Here is a 22629-nt window from a genome sequence, read left to right on the forward strand (position 1 = left end):
TAAGGCTGTGTACACACTGCAGTGTTTTCAACCAAATATCAGGCCAATCGCTGGATAAACAACCGTTCAGGCCGATATTGCATTAGCATATACACAAACGATGAATGATAGTCGATCTTTTAAAACATGTATAGTGTGTACGCATGGCGATTGGGACTTTTTTTTTTTTCCTTCAGTCGTCCATAAAGTCATTACAGATAACACTACGGTGGGGAAATTCTACAGTGTGTACCTAGCCTAAGATGCCTTATGTATTACATGTAAACGCATGTATAAAAAAAAAATAGAAAAGGTGCAATGAAAGCAACTGACAGCATTGAAAAACAACGTTTGTTGAATTTGGTCACACTTCAGGTGAGCTTTGAGATGTGGCAATGAATATGTCTCAAAGCATAACAATGTTTTTACAGGTGCTCAATAAGCATTGCCATAGGATTCTATATTTTAACATTTCTGAACAATTTCACAAGGAAATTGACACAACTAAAATGAATACTTGTCAGAAAGTGTGCATATGTACACTTCCTTTATTTTATTTTTTAAATTCCCAGTTTTTTTTTTTTTTTTAGGAAAAACTCTTACTAGGATTTCCTAACATACATTAAAAATACAGAGCTTGATTTTAACATTAGTTAGATAATTCGTATTAAGGGGCATATTTAACAATTCACGGTATTGCACTATCGTGCACTTACCGTGTAAATAGGTAAACGAAGTGTCAAATTGACATTTATGAAAGGCGCATCGCACTGTTGAATCTTAAAAAGGAGTCATTTTCTCTGCACTTCGTTTTTGCGAGCAGTCACCATACAACAGAATGGTGACTGCTCGGGGCCGCCATTTAACAAGTCCCGAAAAAATGTGTGGAGGGATCACATGATCCCTCCCTGTCACTCAGCGCGCTCTCTCTGCAACGATACAGAGCAGGGACTTTGTGCGCATGTGCACTGCACATGCGCAATTGAATGAAGAGGAACGAAGAGGAGATCCCGAGACAGCGCATCCGAAGAGAGGGGTAAGTGTGATTTTTTCTATCACAGAAACAGCAGTTTATCGGAACTGCTGTTTCTGTGACCCCTTTTTAATAAATTTGAGAAATAGTTCAATCCTTATCCTTGCGATAAGGATTGATAACTATTTCTCACTTTTGCCGATTAATGATAAATGTGCCCCTAAGACATGTGGGAAAACAGCAAATAATAAAAATATTCAGGGTGAACGTTTGGTCCTGGTTCCCTTTAAAACGTTATTATTCAAAAGCTATTCCCACCACCTACTAAAATCCAAACCAAACAGAGAGGTCCCCATCCCCCAAACCTTGAAGAATCATTCTCAAAATCTAAGAGCTCTGTCCATTAAACTATATAGCTATTTTGCGATCATGACATTAATGTGTTCTAACAGTAAACTGTATTTTTATGCAACTACGGCGATATACACACTTATACATAAAGAACACAATTAAATATAAACCCAATACACAAGATTACATATAGATTAAAACTTTGCTTACAGAGTCAAAGTACTTATATAACTGAATGTTACCAGTAAGCGAATAAATAACTGTTGGACAAAATGAACACACTGCTATAAACCCAGAAACACCGTGCATTTAACTTAACTAACCATAGGGAACAAACTTAGGCCAGAAAATAGATTGTATGTAATGCTACTTCCTTAGTCACTCTTACCGTCCATATTTATGCCAGATAACACCACAAACTCAGAATCGTTGCCGCTCGTACACCAATTAAAATCTCTAACACCGATAATTTCACTTTGCTTTTTCGGCGTTACTTATTTTCCCCAACTCCAATCTTTCTTCCTTCCTAGAACCCACGCCCCCTTACATACATTGATAGACAATCCCTTGTAGCGCTGCGGAAATACCCAAATGACGTAAACTGTAGAACGCCCTGATTACTGCGCTTGCGCGTCTCACTAAACTTTCTGCCCACTTTTCTGTTAACATCCAATCAGCGGTACGTATGTAACGTTCCCTCGCTGATGCGTTTTAAAAAGATGTGTAAACTGCGGCGAACCCTTCAGGGAAAGCGTGAAAATTAACAGATGTCACCCAAAGCGTAAAGAGAATTGTTTAGTTCTGGTTAAAAAAAATGTTCCTTGCATGCCACAATGTTGGCTTGGGAGCCATTTTAAAACAGGACTAATAAGAGTACAAGAATTAGAGTCAGAAATGTTTTGAAAAAGAAATTATTTACTAATGTATTTGGATTATTGATTGATTGAAGCATTATCTGAAAACTCAGGAGGAGATTAATACTTGGATTTATTTTCACGTTGTGTTTAATATGACAGGTTATGTCATTTGCAGAAAATGACAAAAAATTCCAACAATAAAACACAACAACCCCTGATTTGGCACCTAAATAAAAATAATTAACAAACAAAAATTAAACAAAAGGTCAAGCTGCAGCAATAACCAAGGTGGCTGCAACCCACCTGTGTCAAATCCAATAAACAAAAAACAAGATTGCAGCGCTAAAAACCTAACTGGCTTGAAATAAAAAATGATGTATGGTTAAACAAAACCTGAGGTCATGGATCATCATGTATAAATATAATTTATTAATAACAAATATGTAAGATAAAACAACTAACCAGCTTGAAATAATAAGGATAAACATATGCATTAAATGGAACTACCCCCATAAAACAAATCACAGTGCACTGTGATGCAACATGTAGAAAATATACACATGTGCAAACCAACTATAAACGCTACTGAAATTGATAGAAATGACAGCTGTCCAAATTGTAACAGAAAAATATGGCAATAAAAAGATCATTCAGAGTAATTCCACAGTGGGAAAAGGTGCTAGCTAGTGCCACAAATGCAGTGCCGTAACTAGACATTTTAGAGCCCTGGGCGAGACAGGGCATCGGCGCCCCCCATCTAAGTGGGAGTGACAATCATCGAGTGGGTGTGGTCAACCTACTGTGGGGGTGTGGCTAGTGCTTTACAAGTTCTAGACCACACTGATACCCCCTCCTTCCACATTCTTCACGGTCTTGTAAGGATCTTTATGTAATAAGCCTCCATAGAATCAAAGTACTTTAAATGCAGCTATCACATGCTCGCTGTATAAAAAAAAATTAATTGGTTATTGAAATAAAACTCACTGAAACAAATTGAAACATAATTGTAATGGCACCATCTGTATCACACTGCCCCTTCATCACACTGTGCCCTCCATCACAGTTTCTCCTTTAATCACACCATACCATGGAGCCATCTTTATTACATTGTGCCCCCTTATCACCATCACACTAAATGAATAAATATATATATATATATACACACATGCACATACAATATAGTGAGCCTCCTAGTGTCCTCCATACCATACAGAGAGTATTCCTGTGACCGCCATACTATACAGAGAGCATTCCTATGACCGCCATACTATACAGAGAGCATTCCTATGACCGCCATACCATACAGAGAGCATTCCTATGACCGCCATACCATACAGAGAGCATTCCTATGACCGCCATACTATACAGAGAGCATTCCTATGACCGCCATACTATACAGAGAGCATTCCTATGGCCGCCATACTATACAGAGAGCATTCCTATGACCGCCATACCATACAGAGAGCATTCCTATGACCGCCATACTATACAGAGAGCATTCCTATGACCGCCATACCATACAGAGAGCATTCCTATGGCCGCCATACTATACAGAGAGCATTCCTATGACCGCCATACAATACAGAGAGCATTCTTGTGACTGCAATACATCATCATCATCATCCCATCCCCCTCCCCTCTCTCCATAATAGCAGCTCACATGCCCCCCCCTCCCTCCATAATAGCAGCTCACATGCCCCTCCCTCCATAATAGCAGCTCACATGCCCCCCCTCCCTCCATAATAGCAGCTCACATGCCCCCCCTCCCTCCATAATAGCAGCTCACATGCCCCCCCTCCCTCCATAATAGCAGCTCACATGCCCTCACTCCCTCCATAATAGCAGCTCACATCCCCCTTCCCCTCTTTTGAAGCTTAACTTTCTTTGTCTTTCATCCTGTCCAGCTGTCGCTGCCTGGCTCATCTCTGCTTCTCTGCTCCTCTGCTGCCTAGCAACGTCATGACATCAGACGCTGAGGGGCAGAGAGCAGAGTTCAGAAGGGGGTGGAGCCGGGTGCCGGCCGTCATTTTGGATGCGTCGGGCGGCCGGCAGTCTGTTTCTGAGGTCTGTTATTTTTCTTTTTTTTTTCCAAGTCTCCTCACAGAGGCAGGTGCGGACGGCCACTGCCCCGCTTGGGACTGCGCCCTGGCCGACGGCACCTCCCGCACCTGCCTGGTTACGGCTCTGCACAAATGTCAATGATCTAGGTAAGGTGAAACATATCTGTACAAATAGCCATAAATTCGTATGAGAGTGATCTCTATATATTTTGGTGTATATTTTCAAATAGAACATATGAACTTGTGCTCAAGCTCTAATGATGTATCGTCAGAAGTATCATGTTACCTCCATCTGTATCTTGTATGGAATCCTGATGAGATTCTGATCAACGGGAAACTCGATTCCATTAAATGGCCATACGCCCCTCAGTGCTATTAGCACATCCTTTAACAACCACATTATACCAGCAACAATGCAACATATAAGTCCATGCCTAATATTGTACCAACCTGTGCTCCATCACATTATATTAGCCTGTGCCCCATCATAAGATCAGCATGTATCCACTCATTACACCAATCTAGCCCAGTCATTTTACCACACAAATGCCACATCAAAATACTAGACTGTAACTGCACACTATACCAATCTGTACTTCATCATTATACCAGCATGTGGCCCTCATTCTTCTTGGGACATTTCCATAACCCAGCCCTGACTGTGCGAAAAAGTCACAGGTTATAAATAGACCTAGCGTCTGTCAATTTTTCATTATGCAACGGGAGTTCCTGCAGTTCGGATCTAGTGTTCATTGTGCGAGTTCTTTATGTTGCCAAGCATGTTCCGGTAGATTGAGTTATTCAAACTGGAAGAACAGAGGATTATATTTTGCCAACCTGGAATTAATTAATTAGGTGATTTTTTTTTTATGGACAACAACGGACCATTGGGATTACTTTTATTAGGTATTTTTATAAAGCTTACAAGATTGTAATTGTTACAGGTGAAGAACCTGGTGGTTTGGGATATTACTGTTTTTGGTAAAACGAGGTGGGCTGTTTATTTACATTTTGTGTTGATGCACTACAGGTCAAAGCGGGCCCTGGGTGTCAGGCATGCTGGCACTTGTGGTTCCCCAAGTGCTAGCATGCCCTGGCAGTCCTGGGTATGTTGGTGCTTGTAATACTACAAGCACCAGCATACTCAAACTGTTAATGGCAGCCAGGGCTTGCTTGGATCTGTAGTGCACCAACACAAAATAATGTATTTATTATTAAAACCTATTTTATTACCCCACACCCACCGCCCAGGGGTGTAGGAAGAGCCCTAGTGCTGTCAGCTTAGTACCCCTAGGGGGTGGGCCGCAATTGTTGTTGTCCCCCCAGTTTTGCCAGCACTAGGCTGGCATCATTTGGCTTAATCTTATCGGGGAGGGGGGGACACAGTCTTTTTTTTTTTTTTTTTTTTTTTTTTAAACAATTTGTGTGCTGGCGGATTCGGCGGCTGTATTGGGGTAGTTTTAAGCTTTATTAGTATTTTATATATTTGTTATAACTGTTTTGTGCCACCGGGCCAGTCGGCATTACTCGTTTAACGTCGGCATTGTGACTGTCGACATTACTACTATCGACAATCACAGTGTCTACATTTTAAGCATGTCAACAGAATGAATCTGTTGACAGTTACCCATCACCATTTTGGTGTCGACAGATTCAATGTTGAAAAATCGTACCCAACCTGGTATAGGTATCTAACATGTATTAATGGGACTTTTAATAAATAACATTTCCTTTCCCATCTTCCCTTTGTTTTCTGTTTTGATGTTCAATATTATATATATATATGTTGGTACAAATAATCTGATGTCTTTGGTGCGTTGTGTGGCTCTAAATGTATGTTTCGCTATTAGTTAAAGTAGAGATGACAGCGCCGAGGTATTTGTAACTTATAAAGTAGAGATGAGCTGTTTGGATTATGTGAAATCCGACATTGGGGATCCGAGGGAAACAGAGTCGTGACTCGGTTTCTCCCACCAAACTCGGATCTCAAAATGAGGCAAAACTTTATTTCCGGGATTTTTTTTTTCCAAAACTCACAAAAGTTTTGGATTGCTATCTTATATATATATATATATATATATATATATATATATATATATATATATATATATAGTCCTCCATCGTTTTCTCAAGTGCCATTTTAGAAGAGACAGCGTGTAGTAGGGAGGAGGTTAGCTGTGGTGCTCTGCTCATAAAATAGAGTACAGTGTGAACCAGGGACAAAGGAGAGCAATATAATCCTGTAATTATTGTAAAGCAGATCTGTAGAGAATAGTCCATACTTGCCAACTCTCCCGGAATGTCCGGGAGACTCCCGCATTTTGCTAGAGTCTCCCGGACTCCCGGGAGAGTGTGGCAATCTCCCGGATCTGCCCACTTCACTAGGAAGTGCCCACTTCCTAGTGAAGTGGACAGAATTAGGTCCCAAATGCTGCGATTCCTGGTGAATCGCGCCATTTGGCCCCGCCCCCGATGTCAAATGATGCGTTTGCGTCATTAAGTCACGGGGGGCCAAAATGATGCACATTTTGGAGCTCCGCCCCCCCCCCATCATGCCCACCTCCCCTGTAGGCTCCCGGAAAACAAACATTTTAATGTTGGTAAGTATGAAATAGTCAACTACAATAGTTTACTGATCAGTTGCTTTTAGTGTCAGTCTTAAATAGACTTTACAAAGACTAGTGGGTACCAGTTGTTGTTAATGCATTGCATATATATATATATATATATATATATATATATATACATACATATATATATATATATATATATATATATATATATATATATATATATATATATATATATATATATATATATACATACATACATACATACATACATGCAAGTTAACCCGTGCATGATACTCATGCATTCTAGTCAAATCAAGCTACTTAAGGTGTTAAAAAGGTTCTTGTCATGCATTTGGGCCATAGCCCAGGCCTCAACCACCAACCATTCCCCACTGTCACCCCCGGCAACCACCAACCACTCCCAACTGTCACTTCTCCTTCAAGAAATATATATATATTTTTTTTTTAAATCTTTATAAACACTTTTAACAATTAACAAATTAAATTAACAAATTAAAAACATCTTAGTATACCAAATTTCAGCCCTTTCTGAATTTTTTTTCCACACACACTAAGAATTTAGTAGGTCAGTGTATAACTCCGCCCAGCAGGTGGCGCTGCAGCTTGGTTTTATTTTTTCCACAGACAGACAGACTAACACAAGCCACTAGACATTTATATTATAGATGTGTGTATTGTGGCAAGAGCCCGCTACTGCTGAAGCACACGCAAAAAACTTCTTCCTTTTTATGTAGTTTTATTGTCAGGATGGTAAATGTTTTGACACCGTACAGATTTCACAGCAATTCTGGAGACCCTAACCGCTAGCTAGACATAGACCAGCTCTCTGAAGACCAGCCAGGTTCCCCAGCGTTGGTCTCTGTGAACAAATGACACAAGCAAGCTTTTATACATGATACTCCTCCCCCAGCCTTAGCTTGATGGGCAGGTTACACACCCACCTTCCCTTTAAGAGGAGACTCTCATCAGAGGTTCTGTTTGCACTAACAGATACACCCTGTCTGTTTGCTGAGAGGAGGGAGCTTTCAAATCATGTGAGTTAACCAAACTTAAACTATTGTTTGTCATACATAAGTCTTTATCATCAATTTAGGTGCATTACTGCACAAATGTTTTACTCTACTTCCATGCTTTCTCTGCATATTGCCAGCTAAATGCCTCCCTTTGTTACATATCCCTCCCGCTAGCGTGTCCAAGAAGCGGACTTCGCTAGGAGCGCATATTTTGTGACAACGCATCTGCATTTTTGTGTAGAATCCCAGGTCTATGTTCTACCGAGAACTTGAAAGGTTGCAGTGCCAAGAACCAGAGGGTTACCTTGGCATTTACCTCCCGGCTGTTCTGCATCCATCTCCATGGTGCATGATCTGTTATTAAGGTGAACTCTCTGCCTAGGAGATAATAGCGCAGAGCTTCTGTAGCCCATTTTATGGCGAGACATTGTTTCTCCACAGTGGCATATTTTTGTTCCCTCGGAAGCAACTTATGACTTAGGTACAGGACAGGATTTTCTACTCCATTCTTCTCCTGTGACAAGACTGCACCTAAGCCAAGACCAGAAGCATCAGTTTGGAGGAAGAACCTCCGGGTAAAATCCGGTGCTTGTAGAACTGGAGAGGAACAAAGAGCTAACCGAAGATCACACTAGGTTAATCTATCTGGACAACTTTTTTTTAACAGGTCTGTTAGTTGAGCAGCTCTAGTGGCGAAGTGGCTTACAAACCGCCTGTAGTAACCTAGTAAGCCTAGAAAGGTTCTTAACTGCGATTTTTTTTTTTTTTTTTTTTTCTGGTCTTTTTTTGACTGCCTCAACTTTGTCTAGCTGGGGTTTTACACGCACTCGACCAACAACATACCCCAAATGTTTGGCTTCTCTCATGGCTATGGCACATTTCTCTGGGTTAGCTGTTAATCCTGCTGACCTTAATGAAGCTAAGACCGTCTCAACTTTGGCTAAATGTGATCCCCAGTCTGGGGTATAAATCACTATATCGTCCAAGTAAGTGGCTGCATAAGCTGTTTGAGGTTGTAGCAATTTATTCATAGCCCTTTGGAAGGTGGCAGATGCCCCATGCAACCCAAAGGGTAGGACTTTATATTGATAGAGACCATCAGGGGTGGAAAATGCAGTCTTTGGCTTGGCCGTGGAAGTCAGGGGAACTTGCCAATAACCCTTTCTTAGATCAAGTGTTGTCAAATAGTTGCTATCAGCAAGATTTTCTACCAGTTCATCCACACGTGGCATCGGATAGGCATCAAACTACGACATATTGTTTAGGCGCCTAAAGTCATTGCAGAACCTAATTGTCCCATTGGGTTTCGGGACAAGCACAATGGGACTATTCCACTCACTAGTGGACTCTTCAATCACGTCTAACTGGAGCATCTTCTCGATCTCCTTTCTCACGTCCACCCATCTGGCTTCTGGAATACTATACGGCTTCTGCTTTACAATTACTACTGGCGGAGTGACAATGTCGTAATCGATTAAGGTATTGCGCCCAGGGGTGGAAGAGAAGACATCCCTGTTCCGGCGAATCATTTCTTTAGTCTGTTGTCTCTGCTTAACAGACAATGCTGGCTATATGGGCACTTCAGACTTTGCAATGGCAGTACTCGCTACCTGAGGAGAGATTTCCATACCATGCAAAGGTTTAAGGAGGTTAACATGATATATTTGCTCCTCCCTTCTCCTACCTAACTGGCGGACTCTGTAATTGACAGGACCGACAGCCTCTAGAACTTCATATGGACTCTGCCAATGGGCAAAAAGTTTGCTTTCCTGGGTAGGAACCAGGACTAGGACCTTGTCCCCAGGCTTCAAAGATCGAACAACAGCACTTTTGTCATAACTTTTCTTCTGTCGTTCGTGAGCCTCTTTTACATGTTGCTGCACAATAGGTTTGGGACAGGTTCTCTGACAAATGGGACAGGACCTGAGGAACCATTAATTGTTCTACAGGGTGAAAAAACCCTGTACAATAGCAACTCTATACAGAATTATTTTTGACAATAAAAAATGGTATACCTTCTGCTGGCTGGGCGGCTTTTAATACCGCATTTACCTCACTGACAGGCGGGATGGGCTCATCTGCGACATCCCCGACCAATGCTAGTTTGGACTGTCCACGTTTCCCCGCAGGTGGAAGCTTTTGTGCAACTCCTGCTGTGACTCCCAGGATGGCATTCCGGTTTGGCGGTTCCCAAAGATCGATGTCCAGATGTTGTAAATTCTTAGGCGGTTCCTTTAAGACCGGGTTTCCAACCGTTGCACCAGTTGCCGGCATGTCCGGCTGGATCCACTCATCGATGACCTCATTAAACAGTGGGAAGTCTCGACCCAAAATGAGTGGATATGGGAGTTTAGGTGCTATGGCAGCTACCACCATAACGGTTTTGTCGTTCAGTGTGACTGGTAGTATTGTTCTTTCATACTCCTCTGTCGTGCCATGTCGGCAAAGAACCTTCACCTTGGGCAACCAAGAAGTTATGGTTTCGGGTAAGGCAGAGCTGGAAACCAATGAGTTCTCTCCCCGGACAACCAAGGCCAGAACAAGGTTTTGGTTGATTAGCACAGTCACCCGGAACAAACAAGGACTTCCTGATGTGGGACTCATGGTAAAACAGCTTGAAAAAGCAGGCCCAATATGTGCCACGGTACAGTCGATGGGTTCCTGTAGTTTAGGACACTATGCCTTAAAGTGGCCTGGCTCTCCACATTCGAAACACTTCAGATTAGACACCTTTGCATCTGGCCCTCTGTCCGTAGCAGTTTTGCCATTGGGCCCTATAGCAAGGATTGTCAAACCTGGCTTTTGGCGTGGCAGCGGCTTTGTCACAAATGCAGGTTCTTTAGTCATTTAAATGTAGCGCACAAAACCTTTCTACCACTGTGGAAAGCTCTTCATAAGTTTGTGGGTCTGATTGCAGCACCCACCTTTGCAAATCGCAGTTCAGCCCCCGGATGCAGTGATCTATCGCCAGAACTTCAATAATCCGAGAAGGCGAATTCTCCTCAGGCTGCAGCCATTTCTTTAAAATTTTTAGAAAGCTCAGCCACTTGCGCTCTGACCGGTTTTTCTTTATCATAGCGCCATTGGTGATAGCACTGGGCTCGGCCTGGCCCGGAAACTCCAATGCGAGCCAATATCTCAGACTTTAGGTGCAAATAATCAGAGGCTCAGTCCTCATCTAGATCCATATAAGCTCGCTGAGCTTCACCAGTCAGATATGGCACCAGCCTCTCAGCCCAATCTTTAGGAGGCCATTTTTCCCTTTTTGCAAGTCTCTCAAAGTACACCAGATATGCTTCTACGTCATCAGCTGGTGACATTTTCTGCAGAACTGGACCAGGTGGTTCATTTCTGTCATGCCTCACCTGGCTTAACTCTTCCCTTAAGAGTCTTGTGTTTTCCACCTGTGCCTTGGCGACTCCTAGCATCTGAGCTTGCTGCTCTTGCTGCACAGTGGCCACGTTAACGAGGGTTCTCAGTATTTCCTCCATGTTGACGTCTGTGTGGGTTGGGTAGCGGAAACTTGCTTCCCGGATCATCCCACTCCTGACACCACTTGTGGCAAGAGCCCGCTGATGCTGAAGCACAAGCGAGCAATTTCTTCCTTTTGATGTAGTTTTAGTGTCGGGATGGTAAATGTTTTGACACCGTACAGATTTCACAGCAATTCTGGAGACCCTAAACGCTAGCTAGATATAGACCAGCTCTCTCAAGACCAGCCAGCTTCCCCAGCATTGGTCTCTGGGAACAAATGACACAAGCAAGCTTTTATACATGATACTCCTCCCCCAGCCTTAGCTTGATGGGCAGGTTACACACCCACCTTCCCTTTAAGAGGAGACTCTCATCAGTGGTTCTGTTTGCACTAACAGATACACCCTGTCTGTTTGCTGAGAGGAGGGAGCTTTCAAATCATGTGAGTTAACCAAACTTAAACTATTGTTTGTCATACATAAGTCTTTATCATCAATTTAGGTGCATTACTGCACAAATGTTTTACTCTACTTCCATGCTTTCTCTGCATATTGCCAGCTAAATGCCTCCCTTTGTTACATATCCCTCCCGCTAGCGTGTCCAAGAAGCGGACTTCGCTAGGAGCGCATATTTTGTGACAACGCATCTGCATTTTTGTGTAGAATCCCAGGTCTATGTTCTACCGAGAACTTGAAAGGTTGCAGTGCCAAGAACCAGAGGGTTACCTTGGCATTTACCTCCCGGCTGTTCTGCATCCATCTCCATGGTGCATGATCTGTTATTAAGGTGAACTCTCTGCCTAGGAGATAATAGCGCAGAGCTTCTGTAGCCCATTTTATGGCGAGACATTGTTTCTCCACAGTGGCATATTTTTGTTCCCTCGGAAGCAACTTATGACTTAGGTACAGGACAGGATTTTCTACTCCATTCTTCTCCTGTGACAAGACTGCACCTAAGCCAAGACCAGAAGCATCAGTTTGGAGGAAGAACCTCCGGGTAAAATCCGGTGCTTGTAGAACTGGAGAGGAACAAAGAGCTAACCGAAGATCACACTAGGTTAATCTATCTGGACAACTTTTTTTTAACAGGTCTGTTAGTTGAGCAGCTCTAGTGGCGAAGTGGCTTACAAACCGCCTGTAGTAACCTAGTAAGCCTAGAAAGGTTCTTAACTGCGATTTTTTTTTTTTTTTTTTTTTCTGGTCTTTTTTTGACTGCCTCAACTTTGTCTAGCTGGGGTTTTACACGCACTCGACCAACAACATACCCCAAATGTTTGGCTTCTCTCATGGCTATGGCACATTTCTCTGGGTTAGCTGTTAATCCTGCTGACCTTAATGAAGCTAAGACCGTCTCAACTTTGGCTAAATGTGATCCCCAGTCTGGGGTATAAATCACTATATCGTCCAAGTAAGTGGCTGCATAAGCTGTTTGAGGTTGTAGCAATTTATTCATAGCCCTTTGGAAGGTGGCAGATGCCCCATGCAACCCAAAGGGTAGGACTTTATATTGATAGAGACCATCAGGGGTGGAAAATGCAGTCTTTGGCTTGGCCGTGGAAGTCAGGGGAACTTGCCAATAACCCTTTCTTAGATCAAGTGTTGTCAAATAGTTGCTATCAGCAAGATTTTCTACCAGTTCATCCACACGTGGCATCGGATAGGCATCAAACTACGACATATTGTTTAGGCGCCTAAAGTCATTGCAGAACCTAATTGTCCCATTGGGTTTCGGGACAAGCACAATGGGACTATTCCACTCACTAGTGGACTCTTCAATCACGTCTAACTGGAGCATCTTCTCGATCTCCTTTCTCACGTCCACCCATCTGGCTTCTGGAATACTATACGGCTTCTGCTTTACAATTACTACTGGCGGAGTGACAATGTCGTAATCGATTAAGGTATTGCGCCCAGGGGTGGAAGAGAAGACATCCCTGTTCCGGCGAATCATTTCTTTAGTCTGTTGTCTCTGCTTAACAGACAATGCTGGCTATATGGGCACTTCAGACTTTGCAATGGCAGTACTCGCTACCTAAGGAGAGATTTCCATACCATGCAAAGGTTTAAGGAGGTTAACATGATATATTTGCTCCTCCCTTCTCCTACCTAACTGGCGGACTCTGTAATTGACAGGACCGACAGCCTCTAGAACTTCATATGGACTCTGCCAATGGGCAAAAAGTTTGCTTTCCTGGGTAGGAACCAGGACTAGGACCTTGTCCCCAGGCTTCAAAGATCGAACAACAGCACTTTTGTCATAACTTTTCTTCTGTCGTTCGTGAGCCTCTTTTACATGTTGCTGCACAATAGGTTTGGGACAGGTTCTCTGACAAATGGGACAGGACCTGAGGAACCATTAATTGTTCTACAGGGTGAAAAAACCCTGTACAATAGCAACTCTATACAGAATTATTTTTGACAATAAAAAATGGTATACCTTCTGCTGGCTGGGCGGCTTTTAATACCGCATTTACCTCACTGACAGGCGGGATGGGCTCATCTGCGACATCCCCGACCAATGCTAGTTTGGACTGTCCACGTTTCCCCGCAGGTGGAAGCTTTTGTGGAACTCCTGCTGTGACTCCCAGGATGGCATTCCGGTTTGGCGGTTCCCAAAGATCGATGTCCAGATGTTGTAAATTCTTAGGCGGTTCCTTTAAGACCGGGTTTCCAACCGTTGCACCAGTTGCCGGCATGTCCGGCTGGATCCACTCATCGATGACCTCATTAAACAGTGGGAAGTCTCGACCCAAAATGAGTGGATATGGGAGTTTAGGTGCTATGGCAGCTACCACCATAACGGTTTTGTCGTTCAGTGTGACTGGTAGTATTGTTCTTTCATACTCCTCTGTCGTGCCATGTCGGCAAAGAACCTTCACCTTGGGCAACCAAGAAGTTATGGTTTCGGGTAAGGCAGAGCTGGAAACCAATGAGTTCTCTCCCCGGACAACCAAGGCCAGAACAAGGTTTTGGTTGATTAGCACAGTCACCCGGAACAAACAAGGACTTCCTGATGTGGTGATGTGGGACTCATGGTAAAACAGCTTGAAAAAGCAGGCCCAATATGTGCCACGGTACAGTCGATGGGTTCCTGTAGTTTAGGACACTATGCCTTAAAGTGGCCTGGCTCTCCACATTCGAAACACTTCAGATTAGACACCTTTGCATCTGGCCCTCTGTCCGTAGCAGTTTTGCCATTGGGCCCTATAGCAAGGATTGTCAAACCTGGCTTTTGGCGTGGCAGCGGCTTTGTCACAAATGCAGGTTCTTTAGTCATTTAAATGTAGCGCACAAAACCTTTCTACCACTGTGGAAAGCTCTTCATAAGTTTGTGGGTCTGATTGCAGCACCCACCTTTGCAAATCGCAGTTCAGCCCCCGGATGCAGTGATCTATCGCCAGAACTTCAATAATCCGAGAAGGCGAATTCTCCTCAGGCTGCAGCCATTTCTTTAAAATTTTTAGAAAGCTCAGCCACTTGCGCTCTGACCGGTTTTTCTTTATCATAGCGCCATTGGTGATAGCACTGGGCCCGGCCTGGCCCGGAAACTCCAATGCGAGCCAATATCTCAGACTTTAGGTGCAAATAATCAGAGGCTCAGTCCTCATCTAGATCCATATAAGCTCGCTGAGCTTCACCAGTCAGATATGGCACCAGCCTCTCAGCCCAATCTTTAGGAGGCCATTTTTCCCTTTTTGCAAGTCTCTCAAAGTACACCAGATATGCTTCTACGTCATCAGCTGGTGACATTTTCTGCAGAACTGGACCAGGTGGTTCATTTCTGTCATGCCTCACCTGGCTTAACTCTTCCCTTAAGAGTCTTGTGTTTTCCACCTGTGCCTTGGCGACTCCTAGCATCTGAGCTTGCTGCTCTTGCTGCACAGTGGCCACGTTCACGAGGGTTCTCAGTATTTCCTCCATGTTGACGTCTGCGCGGGTTGGGTAGCGGAAACTTGCTTCCCGGATCATCCCACTCCTGACACCACTTGTGGCAAGAGCCCGCTGATGCTGAAGCACAAGCGAGCAATTTCTTCCTTTTGATGTAGTTTTAGTGTCGGGATGGTAAATGTTTTGACACCGTACAGATTTCACAGCAATTCTGGAGACCCTAAACGCTAGCTAGATATAGACCAGCTCTCTCAAGACCAGCCAGCTTCCCCAGCATTGGTCTCTGGGAACAAATGACACAAGCAAGCTTTTATACATGATACTCCTCCCCCAGCCTTAGCTTGATGGGCAGGTTACACACCCACCTTCCCTTTAAGAGGAGACTCTCATCAGTGGTTCTGTTTGCACTAACAGATACCCCCTGTCTGTTTGCTGAGAGGAAGGAGTTTTCAAATCATGTGAGTTAACCAAACTTAAACTATTGTTTGTCATACATAAGTCTTTGTCATCAATCTAGGTGCATTACTGCACAAATGTTTTACTCTACTTCCATGCTTTCTCTGCATATTGCCATCTAAATGCCTCCCTTTGCTACAGTGTGTGTATATATATGTATATATATATATATATATATATATATATATATATATATATATATATATAATATATATTACAACCGCTTGGTGTATTATAGTGGTTTTTAACAGACTCCACTCACCACCATTGAGTCTGGAGGCTGGGAGGACCGCTGTGTTTTAGCTGTCCTACATATCCAACGATGAAACCACATGTGAGAAAGTACAGCATTCACAGGAATCCGACACAGGTATGCTGAACCATTTAACTGTTTATTAGCAGTTGTCAGGATGGTAAACCGTTCCAACGCTGGTTCAGCAATCATATCCAGTAACAGTACTCAAAAATCCCCACCACCTACATCTGGCTAGACATAACTTCCCTGTCTGCAAGCTGGCCACTTACTGGCATCGGTGGTCCCACCCCCACATACAGACAGTGTCTTTATCCTCCACCCCAAGCACTACAAACAAATCACAGCAAACCAATCACACCCATGTGCAACACCTGTTTGTGTGTGTGCTAAAAGAGGATCCCAGCGATCTTTTAACCCTGTCTGCAGACTGGCTGCGTTTTTAACAGATCCCCTGCCACTATATATATATATATATATATATATATATATATATATATATATTGTAACAAAAGGAGGCACTTAGCTGGCAATATGCAGAGAAAGCAGGGAAGTAGAGTAAAACATTGGCACAGTTATGTACCTAGGTGGAGATTAAACCAGGTAAAAACATATGTGTAGTTTAAAATTGGTTTACTTACATGATTTAAAAGCTGCTTCCTCTCAGCAAACAGACAGGGTGGGTCTGATTGTCTAAACAGAGCCAGGGATGGGCGTTTCCTTTTAAAGAGAAGGTGGGTGTGTCACCTGTCCATCAAGCTAGGCCTGTGGGAGGAGTGTCAGGTATAAAACCCTGCTTGTTTCATTGTTCAGGGAGATCAACGCTGGGCTAGCTGGCTGATCTGGACAGAGAGCTGGATTATGTACAGTAAGCGTTGAGGGTCTCCATGATTGCTGTGCAAGTATACGGTGTCAAAACATTATTACCATCCTGACAATAAAGAACCATAAAAAGGAAGTAGTTATACGCGTGTGGTTGTGCAGTAGCTCTTGCCACTATATATATATATATATATATATATATATATATATATATAAATTTATTATATGCAAATTGTCCACACAGTGGGGAGGGAGGGAGGTAGTGCGGAAGGATCCGCGGCCAATATGGAAGGTCCCGGAAGAGGGGTCAGCCGCCAAGCAATAGACTTTTACCGGTAGCTCCACCGGCCTAAAATAGACTTTTTCTGTGGGCCCCAGCCGCATATGCCCCCCAGCCCAGCCCGCCCCTGATTATGAGATAGAAGGTGCACTCATCTATATAATAATTTTTCTTATACTTATAGGTATTAACAAATAGATAAAAATAGATTTTTATGCATGGACCTTCTGATTGTTCACATAGTTTGTCGGTTCAATGTCAGTAAAATATTTCTAATTAACTGCATAAATATCAAAACTGATACTAAGAAAATATTTCCCTTTATCCGTATCAGACAGTTACAAGAAGAACAAATATCTCAAGATCAAACAATAACAATAATGTCCAGTGCAGAAAGGTCAATCCTTACAGAAAAAGCTTTTTTCAACTGTAATTCTGAAGTGAGAAATGCTGTAAATGAGCCACAGCTCATTTTTATTACCCAATGGTATACTCACAAGACTTTGTGACAGCAACATTACATTTTCTCAATAAAGTGTATTAGCGACAGAGACTGCTACATCATAGGAGACGATTGTTAGTTTTGGGAGAAATTGTGGTCCAACTAAAAGAAGGGTGAACACTAACATTACTGTTCCACAATATTACATTTGACAACTGTACTGAGCATCTCCATGCTATTGTTTCCTGTTCATAAGCTTTTACTACATTGAGTTAAGTCCTGGGGCATCCGAGTACCTGTGAGTGCGTCCAACTCTACGGGAAAGCTTATGACAGGTACTGGGAATCCGTAATTTCGTAAAGGATCATATCCAGGGACCAGTGGTATAATAGCAATCTGACCTTCCACTGTTTGGTTTTGCTACTAGTTGTTTGCTGACTCACATTGCTCTCTCCTTCACCATTTTTCTTTAAATAAAAACTATGACCTTTTGTCAAATTTACATTGGTGTATGTGTGATTATTTATTAAATTACAGTAATAGTAAGTCTGAACATGCAAAGGTAGTTTGGGTGCAATGAAAGGGAGATATCAACATTATGCAGTTTATTATTTTTTTTAATTGAATCAGAGAAAGCAAATCCTTCATTAAGACAGCTCACTGTAGACTTTGGCCAAAATTGGTGAAAAGTGGGACTGTTGTGAAGGGATTATTAGAAAATAGACTGGAAATGATTGGAAATTAATGTTAATGCTATAAATAGTAATATAAAAACAACTCAAAATTACATTATTTTTCCTATTCACAATTTTTAATGAAATCCTGATCCAAAACCAAAACCTTTTGCGTTTGTTCGACAAAATCGGTAGCAAAGCCGAAACACGAAGTCGGTTTAGAACCGACAACGGTTTCGAAACCGAAACAAGAGGACCAACGCACATCTCTAAATTCAATATGACCGAACTCTCAAGCAAATATATGCCACATATCTTGTAGTTATGAGACCTGCTATAGCTATAATAGTGTTTCTTAATTTAAAAACATTTCAAACACCGATATTAAATCTAGTTTAACTTTAAAAATAAAACAAATGATTTGCATGCTAAATAATATAACTTTTTTATTTGTGCTTCATAATTTCCCACAACCTGTTTTTTCATTGGGATTTGCAGTGACTGCTATAAATAATTATCAGTTCATCAGTAATCATCATCATCACCATTTATTTATATAGCGCCACTAATTCTGCAGCACTGTACAGAGAACTCACATCAGTCCCTGCCCCATTGGAGCTTATAGTCTAAATTCCTTGACACAGAGACAGACACAGACTAGGGTCAATTTGTTAGCAGCCAATTAACCTACCAGTATCTTTTTGGAGTGTGGGAGGAAACCGGAGCACCCGGAGAAAACCCACGCAAACACGGGGAGAACATACAAACTCCTCACAGATAAGGCCATGGTCGAGAATTAAACTCATAACCCCAATGCTGTAAGGCAGAAGTGCTAACCACTACGCCACTGTGTTGCCCACAATAATGTGATTATGGGAGGCTCCTACCAAACTGATGCAGAAATATTGGTGGTGTCAAACAGACCTCTATATGAAACAAATTACATACATATAACATGTTTTATATACATAATTAAATGTAATAGGTAGAGTCTTTTTCCCCTAAATACAACCAACCTACCTAACTTGAATCATTGGTTAGATACACTGTTTAATAAAAAGAACAGTAGACTGCTGCATTTCATCACACTAAGGTACATGTTAGATGCACTACAGTAGAGTACATATATTGAACAATTCAAGTTAGGTAGTTGGTTACGTTTGAATAATATCTACTGATCTATTACAATTATAGAAAGAAAATATGAATGTTTCACTTTCACTTAAATTGAGGTTCAACTTTACAATCATGAAATATTGGCACAGGGAATTAATAATAGACACAGAGGTATAATGCTTTGCATTGTTTTCTTTGATTGAAAGTTTTCAAACAGGTGCAAGTATGAATAAACAATGCAGTAAATTTCGCAATGGACTTAAATAATTGTCTTGGACATTTTAAATATATTGCCTGGGATTTCCTGCACTGGTTCTTGATGCTTATACCTGTATGAAAACCTGCAAACTATTTAACCATACTTGCCAACTCTCCGGGAGACTCCCGAAATTTGGGTCAGTCTCCCGGGCGAGCTGGAATTTCTCCCGCATCCCAGGTTTCACCGAGAATCGCGTCATTTGACACGATTCTCAGTGTTTCACACCATTTTGGAGGGCGGGGCGAGGCCAATTGCGTCATTTTGGCCCCGCCCCCGCAACGGGGCCAAAATGACGCAATTGGCCTCGCCCCGCCCCCTCCCGCTCTCCAGTCGTGCCCCCTCTCCCGGAAACTTGTTTCCGGGAGTTGGCAAGTATGTATTTAACTATTACTCATTGTACCTCTGTTTCTGTTATAATTTATGTGTCAATATTTTATGATTGTACAGCCAAAACCTCAGTTTAATTGTGTCACTCACCGGAGTGTGAGTGCCTCCACTCTGGTACGTGGTTCTCCATCTTTCCCGCTCACACCTGTGTGGAACCGCGGCCGTCCGCCATCCTGTCGCACTGGGCATGCGCAGGTCCCTTTAACAACTACACCTGATCACTAATGTGATTGATGGATCAATCACCCCTCCCTACTTAAGGCACCTGCAGCCTTAGGTAGTGGCCTGATCTTGAAGTCTCACTCCCAGTGAACTTCTCTATGTGTGTGAAGTTTCCAAACTGCTTCCAGCTCTACTTCTGTGTGCAGTTTCCAAACTGCTTCCAGCTCTACTCCTGTGTGCAGTTTCCAAACTGCTTCCAGCTCTACTCCTGTGTGCAGTTTCCAAACTGCTTTCAGCTCTACTCCTGTGTGCAGTTTCCAAACTGCTTCCAGCTCTACTCCTGTGTGCAGTTTCCAAACTGCTTCCAGCTCTACTCGTGTGTACAGTTTCCAAACTGCTTCCAGCTCTACTCGTGCTTCAGCTTCCACGTTGCTCCCTGCTCAACTCAGCGGCGGTTCCCATACCGCTACAACGCTTCACTTCTCAGCTGATTCCGGATCTACACAACTGGGTATGCTCTACTGACTATTGACTATTGCTCGCATACCAGTTGTATCCATTGTTGTTTGCTGCACAGGGTACAAGTACCCATATAGACTGTGTTACTGCATTGCTTTATTTAGGACAAGCTTTCACTCAAGCTACGATATCTCCTCACGCTACTACTTAGCGTTATTGTGCATATCTGCTGTGACCAGCTTCTCCTCACTGCAAGGCATCTACTCCATACAGACTATTCATTGTGCCTTCCATCTCTGCCTCACAAGACATTGCTCTACTCGCGCTGTTTCCATACAGCCACCGTTTGCCTTTCAACTTCACTCTCCTGCACCTGGACAAGTCCTCATTCCTTCTCACAGCAGTGGTACAACTTGCTGCACGCAGACCACTGACTTCCCTGCCACCTACCCGCACCTGGACAAGTCCTCCTATCACAGTGGTGGTACAACTTGCTATATGCAGACCACTGACTCTCCTATTACCTACCTACACCTGGACCAGACTCCTTACCATAGCGGTGGTACAACTTGCTGAACGCAGACCACCGACTACCCTGCTACCTACCTGCACCAGTACTATTCTTCCCATCACTGCAGTGGTACAACTTGCTGTACGCAGACCACTGACTCCTCCTCTACCTACCATCACCTATCCACATCCACTCCTCGTGTCTACATTATCTTCAGCCTCCAGTTTACTGCTCCAAGTCGCTGACTTTCCTCTAACCATAGCTGCAAGTCGCTGACTTCCTCAGACTATCTTTACTCTCCTGCTGTTGTGCCGCTCCAATCATTCACCTGCCTGCTTTGAGGTGCGTGCCATAACCCCGCCTCTCTAGCAGAGTTCCATCTGGTGAAACTCGGGTAAGCAACTCCTAGTGCCCGTGACAAATTGAAACTGAAACATTCACTACTAACACTGGATAAGGGGGTTTCCATAAACTTAAACACCATGACTAACATGTTTTTACCACAGGCGAAAAACTCAAACAAAAACAAAACACATTTTCTATTACAAACATAAATGTTTGTTGCGTTAGCAGGAATTACAAGGTGTTGTTCTGCCGATGTACAGTAGGTGATTATTTCCTGTAGATGACCATTTTTCTTGCTAGAGCATTTTGACGAAATGTAGTTTATCTAATGACTGTTATTTTCTGTTGGATTTATGTATAACACTTAATATTTTATGTAACCTTTCAAAGTGTATTTTACTAACTGACCTGAGTCTGACATAGGCAAGTGTCAATGGTCTTTTGAAATTAGCCAGGCCCAGAGACAGATAAGATCTGATTATTTTGTGTATGCAGAGAAGTTAGACTAAAGCTGGGTACACACTACAGAAATTGCCACCAACTTTTTATGCCGATCGATTTTACATGCGATCGATGGTCCGATCGCTCGGTCCATGGACTGCATACACACTAGCCTTGTTTTAGACGATAAAGGGAAGAGAGGACCTCCCTTTAGCGACTTTTTACAGCCATGTTGTCGTGAGCATTAATTTTAATTTCGTACACACTGAAGCATCATTTGCGGGGCATGTAACGATATACCAAAGACATTAGTCTAAAGGGGCAGAGCTTTCACTATAGTTAACACCCAAAAGCCGCATAAAAAGAGAAGGCAACGCGGTCTCTTCATTCATTCCTATAAAATAGAAGTTTATTACCATACATAAAATTTAGAAAAACATTTAACTGCTAAAGTGCAATGCAATGATTATTCCCTAATAATAAAATCCCTTCGTATGTAATGGTATGCTCCATTCTCTGCGGGCATCATCGCTGATTGGTCCACAGCAGAATCCAACACCCATGTCTGAGTGTATAAAATGACAGAGGAACCTGTCTGGCGCCGAGGAGCGTGAGAAGATGGCGAGTGAGAAAGTGTCAGTGGGTGTTAAGGTTGATGAGAAGGTGTCAGTGGGGGTTGCGGGTGAGGAGAAGGTGTCAGTTGGGGTTGCGGGTGAGGAGAAGGTGTCAGTGGGGGTTGCAGCTATGGAGACGGAGACTGAGTCAGAGATAGTGCTGGAAGGCCCAAAAAATGTTGAAAAAGCTAAGGTGGGGGATGGAGATACTCAAGAAGAG

General features: G+C 42.8%; 1 protein-coding gene across 4 annotated transcripts in view; it reads right to left on the bottom strand.

Annotated features, from left to right (window-relative positions):
• RELA (RELA proto-oncogene, NF-kB subunit) overlaps window positions 1-1874 on the bottom strand; it is a 38780-nt gene extending 36906 nt beyond the window's left edge. For 3 of the 4 annotated variants that reach the window (XM_075188696.1, XM_075188694.1, XM_075188693.1), the window contains exon 1: window positions 1692-1873. In XM_075188696.1, the coding sequence (XP_075044797.1) occupies window positions 1692-1698 (7 nt within the window). In that variant the 5' untranslated portion in view covers window positions 1699-1873. Of the gene's footprint in view, window positions 1-1691 lie in introns of all 4 variants that reach the window. The other variant, XM_075188695.1, reaches the window with a different exon arrangement.
• Window positions 1875-22629: the final 20755 nt, after the last annotated feature.

The sequence above is a fragment of the Mixophyes fleayi genome, chromosome 10, assembly GCF_038048845.1.
Source record: "Mixophyes fleayi isolate aMixFle1 chromosome 10, aMixFle1.hap1, whole genome shotgun sequence".
Taxonomy (NCBI): Eukaryota; Metazoa; Chordata; class Amphibia; order Anura; family Limnodynastidae; genus Mixophyes; species Mixophyes fleayi.